We start from the raw sequence: 9,356 nt of genomic DNA, 5'->3' as shown, positions 1-9,356 counted from the left end.
TTAGGTATATAAGTTGTTTAAAAATTAAATTTATCATATTATAATTTTTGTAATACAGTAGATAAAATTGTAATTTTTCTATATCTATAGAAACTATTATAGAGTATAGTAATTTTTAATTGAACGTAATCTACTGTACAAATGTAGTGATTTACATAAAATATTATGCTATAAAAAACGGTTACACTTTTTAGTAAGAAATTTTGCTAACAAAAAACTACGAATGGCTATGGCGATTTATAAATTATGGCACACAGTAGCTGTTTATACATACGACTACATGAGAGGATTGAAGGTTTAAAACCGTTATATAATATAACATAATATTATTATATGTATATAACTTGATATGTCTAAACATGCAACTTTTCAACTTACTGAGGACTACATTTTTTTTTTACCAAAGTAGGAGACTCGAACCCGCAACCTCTTAATTGAGTATGGGGAGACTATGCCATTTGAGCTATTACTCATTAGCTTAAAAATTTAGAAAGATAGGAGACTCAAACCCGCAACCTCTTAATTGAGTATGGGGAGTTTATGCCATTTAAGCTATTACTCATTGGCTATTGAGGACTACATTGGAAGATGATGATGATACTATTTTATAGTATTTAATTTGTTCAAATAAATTATTTGTAGAAAAATATGTAACAAGGGCAACATATTTTTATTCTAATAATTTTCTATGTCACTTTTTTTTTAAATAAAATGTATTCATAGCTTGGTGTATGCTAACAAGCAAATAATTTTTTAGATTTAATAAAATATAATTAATTTATATTTAAAGTGTAATTATATATTGTGCTGCATTAAGGGAAGAGAACAATGAAATTGTATTTTAAATTATAATTAAGAATTCGTTTTACAATACTAATGAGTTATAACTCAAATGACATAGTCTCCCTATACTCAATTAAGAGCGAGGTTGTGGGTTCGAGTCTCCTGTCTTTGGTATAAAAAAAAATTTTATCACTCTATTTTTATTATTAAATTTGTATTTAATATTGTGTGGTATGAAATCTAAGTTTTAATTTTTTTTTTCATATGTGGTTTTATTTTTATATAATTTGTTATTTTTTGATAGTACAACAAGTTCTAAACCCCAATAAAAGAAGAAGGAATTTTAGTAGGAGTAGCAAAAATAAGAAACAGCAACAAAATATAGATGACACACATTTTACATTTGTGGTTTATTTTCACCTACCATATCATACACAATAAAATACCAACCACTGGTTATACAATAATTTTTTTTGCATTGCATCAAAATTATTATGAATTAGAATTTTATTAAAAAATATTTGTTATCATCATTATTTAAATATCCATTCTCTTCTGCATAAACTGTCCAGTGCCCAGCATAAAATTACGTTCAATTAAAAATCACTACAATCTATAACAATTTTTATAGATATAAAAAAATGGTAATTTTTGCTGCAATATTAAAAAATTATAATTTGATAAATTTAATTTCCAAATAATTATTATTATATCAGTTAAAATTTGTCTAACTCACTTTATCATTTTTGTGAATTAAAGTGAATCAACCCATGAATTGTAACATATTTCGATAATTTTAAATATAGTTTATAACAATATCAAATAATAGTTATAATTTTAATCTAATCTCCCAGGTATCATATCACAGAACTTGTCTGGTTAGAAAAACACTCATATCACTGCCGCGAGGCATGGCTAATTGGAAGATATTGTTGTTGTTATGCATATACGTTGCTACATTTTTGTGGGGTCATCCCGATCTTATTGATGAATTTTGCAAATGGATTTTCATCACTCGGAATATTGATATAGATATATCAGATGCCATGGATTAATATATTTGATGAGCAATGCTTTTGTTATTTTTACATTAGAAAAGTATGGGAAGACAATAAAATATGTATATAATGAAGGTTTAAAAAGTATCAGAGATATAATCATTAGTGTTATTTTTTTTTTCATTAGTGTAAGTCTCTGAAATGAGTGGTATCATGATATAGTATTAAAGCTTTAGATCCAAAAGATAAATTTGTCAGAGAGTGATTAGTGTATGATTAATTAGAAGAAAGGAAAAACACGCACCAAATGAAATTCAATTGAGGCTTTTTCTGCTGCATATAATTAGGGCAAAGCTCCAGAGGCGGATGGTAAAATAAATAGCCAATTCTGTAACCTGAAGCTGTATCATATTGCTTGGATTTGTTCAAATCCCATTGCAATTTGTCCCTACTCTACTGAATTTTAACTGACAAAATCATATTTGCAACGTCTTGGAGAAATAATTCTTGAATGAGATTCTGATTCCAATTTCTATCTTCAGTAATTAGATCTTTAACTCTTGGAACCAACTCAGAAATAGCTTGTCTATTTGGCACGTCAGAAATCATTAAAGGATACAGAGGAGGCAGCCAAGGATCCTCAAAGGTTCGGATATTCTCACTAGTACCCACAGCCCAATTAAGACCTTTTTCAACAATCTTTCGGCCTTCCAGTATACTCCTCCATCCCCAAGAAGGTAAGACTCCAATTTCTGCCGTTATAGCATTACCATTGCTAAAGTATTTACCTCTTAAGATTTTGGATAATAAGGAAGTAGGCTGTGTTACAAGTCGCCAAAACTGTTTGCCTAAAAGCGCCAGATTTTGGATTCTGAGATCTTTAAATCCAAGGCCTCCTTCTTTTCGTGGGCGAGTCATAGTGTCTCAGCTAATCCAAGCCATCCTCCTTTCAGAACCTTTTTGTCCCCACCAGAACTGAGAAAGTAGAGAGTGAATTTTCGAAATTAAGCCATCAGGCAACTTGAAGCAAGACAATGTATAAATAGGAATAGCTTCTCCCACTGCCTTAAGCAATACGTGTCTACCACCTAACGAAAGAAGATTGCGCTTCCACCCTTGGATTCTTTTCCGAACCTTTTCTTTGATCATACTAAAAGAAGTCTTTTTCGATTTAGAGACTGTAGAAGGCAAACCAATGTATTTATCCTGAGCCCCAATATGATTAATATTCATAGAGTTAGCCAGTAGTGTACGAGTAGTGGATGGAGTGTTGTGGCTAAAGAATACAGCAGATTTATTAAGATTTACCCTCTGGCCACTGATGCTTTCATAAGAATTCAATAAATGCAAGATATTTGAACATGCTTTAGGATTAGCCTTACATAATAAAATGGAATCATCAGCAAACAGGAGGTGGTTGACCTTGGGACATCGCCTATGTATCTGAAGACCTTGAATTAGTCTGTTTTGTTATGCCTTGTGTAGCAAGAAGGAGAGACCTTCTGCACAAAAAAGAAAAAGATAGGGAGATAGAGGATCTCCTTGTCAAATACCTCTATTTGGTTTGAAGAAACCATAAGGTTGTCCTTCCACAATAACAGAATAAGAAACAGTTGTCACTAATTCTCGAATCCACATGATCCATCGGGAGTCAAAACCAAACTTCTCCAATATAAACCAAAGAAAGTGCCATTCCACCCTATCATATGCCTTACTCATATCTAATTTTAGCGCCATTTCATTTTCGAGACCACTTTTTTTGTTCTTCAAGTAATGCATACACTCGTGAGCAATTAAGATATTATAAGAGATTAATCTGCCTTTAATAAAAGCACTCTGCATAGGGCTAATTAGTCTATTCATCATACCATGAAGCCTATGTACAAATACTTTGGGATCTTTGAAGCCTACGGTTCATGTGAGCTGTAACCTTAGGTTCAAAATCAATAAACAGAGGTTCAGGGTTCTCATGACAAGTAGAGAAAAAGATGTCCTTGAAATAAGATTCAGCCACAAAATCTTATGCCGACAACGCTTTATTTTTTGAGCTAGGATATACATGGCTGAACCATCAATCTGTTCATGCCAAACCTCTCTAACAATCTGCCTTATTTCATCATTGGAACACCATCTTTCTTGGAATTTGAATCGGCGTTTAGATCTCTCAGTTCTCGGATTAGAGTCTAGGAGAAGAGGGGCATGATCCGAGCTTGATTCTGACAGTCTAAGAACCGTTGCACTGGGATAGAGTTGCTGCCAATCAATTCCTACTAGGAATCGGTCCAGTCTTTCCTGTATTAACTCATCACCCCTCCGTCTATTTGACCAAGTGAATGGTCTTCCGACCATACCAATATCAATCAGAGAATTGTCATCAATAAAACTATTAAAGGTTTCAATAGAAGAATGAGATTTAGCACCCCCACCTGCTTTCTCCAATTGATTAGAAATGGCATTAAAATCCCCCATTAACACAACCTTACCATCGAACTGTTGGGTGACTGAAGTTAATTCAGCAAATTGAGCCCTTCTATGTTGATCATTTGAACTGAGATAAACACCTAGAACACCATAGGGATCATTAGAACCAGCTGTCAGAACTGATGCCGCAATGAAAAATCTACCATGCTGTAAAATCTGAACAGTGCAACCATCCCTCCATGCCATTGCCAAACCCCCTGATAATCCATCCGGATCTACAATAAACCATTCCTTCAAATCACAAGATCTTAGTTTTCCTTCAACTTGTCGATATTGATTTTTTGTTTCACAGATAAAACCAACCTTGGGGGAGTAGGATTTGCAAATCCCTTTAAGATTGTGGATTGTCAGGGGTCTCCCCAAACCCCGACAATTCCACGAGATCAGTTTTATATTTCTTTGGGTGCTACTTGAAGGCTGGCACCCTCCACCGTCATAGCAATTATATGAGGGTTCTGAGTCTCTGATTTGTTGCTCATGGTGTAGAGAAAATTAGAATTGGTATTCAATGATTCCAAAGAGACATAAGATATATGGAATGAGTGAATTAGAAAACGAAATGAATTAAAAGAGGAATGAATTGGGAGAGAAAACGAAAATTAGGGAGTTAAGTGGAAAAGAAATTAAGAAAAGAAAGTAGAAGAAGATGGAAAAGAGTTTGACGAAGAAAAGACAAAGAAATGTGTAACCATGGAGACGGCGCAGTGAAACCCTAGCAGAGCGTCGGGCGCTAGATGAGGAGTACGTACTCCCACAAAAATTTAAAAAGATATGTGACTCGAACCCGCGACCTTTTAATTGACTATGCCATTTGAACTATAATTCATTGACAGTATATTTCATTTACTTGCATATAAATAATTGAAACTTATTACACATGCTTTGTCATCCCGTGATTATGTTGTATTTTTATTTTCATTATATTAATTAAAAATTTAATAATTTAAAAAAAAAGTTATACATCGTTGAAGAAAGAAGAAAGGATAGAATGGATAATGTTATGTTGACTGACAAAAATATCTTCAAACAAAAAGTGTATATATTTAAATTCGTCCTTTGATTGAGTTGCAATGATATTCATTCATCCACAAGCTGACCACCCGCATTATTTGAAGGCAATTCAAGTTGAAGAGAAGAGATAACAATTAAATTTAATTAATTGTTATCCTATCTTATATTTTCTTTTAATAATGTAAGAGATTCAAATTTTTTAGGAAAATAAAAAGAGAAGAGAACGTAATTACTTTAGCAAGTGATTCTTTATTATCCAAGTAATTATTATTTGAGACTAAACTAAACACTAGTTTTACAATATATATACCACATAATTTACTTTTTGAAGTTAATATGACCAAAAGCAATAGAAGTTTATAACTACTGCTCATAAAACATTAATATTTAAACTTAAAAACAAAAATGTGAATTGCTGCTTGCCTTTTAATTCAATAGTCAAATTAAAAGTATTCAATAAATTCAATATCTATAATAAGTAATAAGATATTACATTTTATTCTCTAAGATAAAATTTAAATTTTAGAGGATCCAAATCCTTATCCAAGTAGTTGAATATCAAAATAATAATACCCCTAGTTTTTAGCAAGGAATGTTATGATCGTTGAAGAAAGAAGAAAGGATAGAATGGATAATGTTATGTTCACTGACAAAAATATCTTCAAACAAAAAGTGTATATATTTAAATTCGTCCTTTGATTGAGTTGCAATGATATTCATTCATTCATAAGCTGACCACCCGCATTATTTGAAGGCAATTCAAGTTGAAGAGAAGAGATAACAATTAAATTTAATTAATTGTTATCCTATCTTATATTTTCTTTTAATAATGTAAGAGATTCAAATTTTTTAGGAAAATAAAAAGAGAAGAGAACGTAATTACTTTAGCAAGTGATTCTTTATTATCCAAGTAATTATTATTTGAGACTAAACTAAACACTAGTTTTACAATATACCACATAATTTACTTTTTGAAGTTAGGTAATATGACCAAAAGCAATAGAAGTTTATAACTACTGCTCATAAAACATTAATATTTAAACTTAAAAACAAAAATGTGAATTGCTGCTTGCCTTTTAATTCAATAGTCAAATTAAAAGTATTCAATAAATTCAATATCTAAGTTTATGTTGTTTGTATTCATTTATACTAATTTTTTGTATATTAGTACAAGTTCATTTATATAATTTTTAGAAATATAAATATATTCTATTTAGTAAACAAGACAAATAAATATAAAATTTTACACAATATTATTTTGTTAAAAAAAAGGACAATGAAAAAAATAGAATCATCATTTTTATATTTTTTTTCTGTGTCATTTTTTATCTTTAATTTTTTATTTCAAAATATTTACTAAAAGAATATAATTAAAGTGTATGCATTTAATATTTTATCCTTTTAAGAACTATTATTTTGAGTAGGAGATAAGAATCATGTTTAAAACGAATATGTTAAGTGAACCATGTCCTTTAGAATATTAAATGTTTAAATAATATTGCTTCCAATAGAAAATACTCTCTACTAAAAAATTGTTTATTAGAGACAAATTTATAGATAAATTTGATGTTAATTACAGATGAATTTTTGTTTATTAACGGATTTTGTCTATAAAAAAAATCTCATAAAAAAAAATTTACCAACAATTTTTTTTGTCGGTAATTTATCTACAGATTTTTCTTTGTTATAAAATTTTTTTTTTCGGTAATCATCACTTGCTAAAAAGGTCACATTTTTTAACAGATATTTGTTGGTAACTAGCGTCAAACTTTTCGACAAATTTTTGTCTGTAACTAGAATCAAATTTTTCGACAGATTTTCTGTTTGTAATTAGAGACTGGAAAAGCATTCACAACTCGAAATATAGAAGAATTTTTTATTTGTAAATCTATCAGTAAGATAAAACAGAATTTTTTTTATTTTTTTTTTTTTTTTGCAAAATAAACTGAATTTTATACAAAATAAATACAAATTTAATCAAGACAAATTTTTATCCAATTTTCATCTAACTTGTATTCAAATATTTATAATATTTTAAAAAATAAACAAGTTTATCATATTATCAAACTAAAAGAAAAAAAAAATTATAAACAAACAAGTCAATTCAAAACATAAACAAAATGTATTGATATATCAACTATAATCTATCAGTTGCATAAGATTTTCACTATCCAACTCTGAGATAACTTTATTAGAAAATTTAGATGCTCAACATGCTTTTCACATTCAATTAATAAGGCCAAGTTGTTCTGCTCCAAATCTTCTATAGAACTTGGCAAGATAAACATCTCGATCTGAGCATTAACAGCTTGTCAAGTTCTTCAAATTCTATCTTCCCCAATCGCTTCTCTTCTTGTGGTACATGAACAAGATTCTCCAATTTTGTCATGCGAGCACCACATGAACAAGTTTCTTTTCCTATAATTAATCCTCATATATCATAAAAACTTGTGACATTAAAAGGCCAAATTAATAATTATCTATGATAGTTAGTTTTGCTATGTACTTGAAGACCCTTGAGGACCTTACTGAAAGCATGCAAAAGCCATTTATCGTTATGCAAAGGCTAGATGAGAAAATTGCTCCAATGCTTGAGGCGGATGGAGAGCTCTTCAATTCAAGGTGAGAAAAAATTATTGATATTTGATTCAGAAACTCTTAGCTGTACCTTTGTATCTGCTTGCTTCATGACTAAATATGCAAACCTTGCTTACTTTTGTAATTGACTTGCGATGGAAAAGAATTTGACTGGTAACTGTGTATAATTCTCAGCTTAAAATAGTCTGTATCTATAAAATATTAAAGATCCTCTATCATGATGTTATGTTATTATAGAAAAAATAAATGTAGGGCTGCACATGGATCGGATAATATCCGCATATCCGTGGTAATTATCCGCATCCAATCCGAGTTTTGTGAATATTATCCGATCCGCAGAGCCATCGGATCGGATCGGATCGGATCCGCACTATGGTCAGATCGGATTGCGGATTTGGCAGTGATATCCGCGGATCCGATCCGCAAATCCGCATATCCGCACATCACATATAAATAGCATAGTTTAAGAAAATAAACCCTAATGTGATATTTTGAGATGTCCAGAAATTTCTCCAATAGAAACCAAACATTCTTAGAACCTTTATATGAATCTGACATTTTAAAATAACTAAATAAAACTATGGTAGCTGTAACTTAAATTTTTCAAACATGATATACACTCAAAATTTTTAGAAAGTGAATTAAATATATTTTATAAACCATACTAGTGTTTATCAAACATTACAGCTAGGTAATAAATTTTCAGTGTAACAAATTTATTTCTTTAAGTGATATTATTTTATTTAGTACATATCTCTCTTGTGAAAATTTCATTCTAATTAGTCAAAGAGTAATTTCAATCTATGTACTTAGTATATTGCAGTTCATAAACTGGTAATTATAGTTCCTTCAAGTGCGAGCAGCAGATGTGAGAGCTCGTGCGAGCAAGCGGCGGCGGAGGGACCTCATGCTAGCCAGCGGCGACAAAACAAAAGTGACGAAGAGAGAGAATCTTACAGAGAAGAAGACCAAACTTAAAGGAAGGATTGGAGAAGATGAAGTTCAGCATCAGATAAGTTGTGTGTTTTGTGCTAATGGGATTTGTATTTATGCAAACAATGTTTAAGTGATTTCTGATATTTACGGCTTTTATTATATATTTTAATCTTTTAAATTCAAAATTTACTATAATGGTTTAGAGATTTAGTTCAAGGCTTCATATTGGTCCTGGATTTTTGTTGGTGTTGAGGCAACGAATGGAATAGAGCTAACTCTGATTTGTCATGCTAGACACAAGGTTAAATAATGTTTGTTCGTTTTGGCACTTAAATAAAACAAAAACGATGTCATTTTGGAGAATAAAAGGAGATAAAATAATTTGTACATCATATAAACTCTTTTTTATCTTTTTGTTTTATTTTATTTAAGCGTCAAAATGAAACGACATTGTTTAGCTATGTATTTAGGATGGTAAGTCAGAGCTAAGGACTAATATAATGTTAAAAAAGATCTAAGGACTAATATGGTGTCACGCTAAATCTCACA

At 30.6% G+C, this 9,356-nt stretch overlaps 1 protein-coding gene across 1 annotated transcript in view; it reads right to left on the bottom strand.

Moving 5' to 3' along the window:
- The window catches only part of LOC107607847 (auxin response factor 17-like), a 7,566-nt gene extending 3,118 nt beyond the window's left edge, over window positions 1-4,448 (bottom strand). Inside the window, exon 1 of the mRNA XM_016309748.1 lies at window positions 4,133-4,448. Within this exon, the coding sequence (XP_016165234.1) occupies window positions 4,133-4,448 (316 nt within the window). The remainder of the gene's footprint in view (window positions 1-4,132) is intronic.

This window comes from Arachis ipaensis, chromosome B07 (assembly GCF_000816755.2).
Source record: "Arachis ipaensis cultivar K30076 chromosome B07, Araip1.1, whole genome shotgun sequence".
Taxonomy (NCBI): Eukaryota; Viridiplantae; Streptophyta; class Magnoliopsida; order Fabales; family Fabaceae; genus Arachis; species Arachis ipaensis.
Note: the sequence above shows the minus strand (reverse complement) of the source record. Positions and strands in the feature narration are given on the sequence as shown.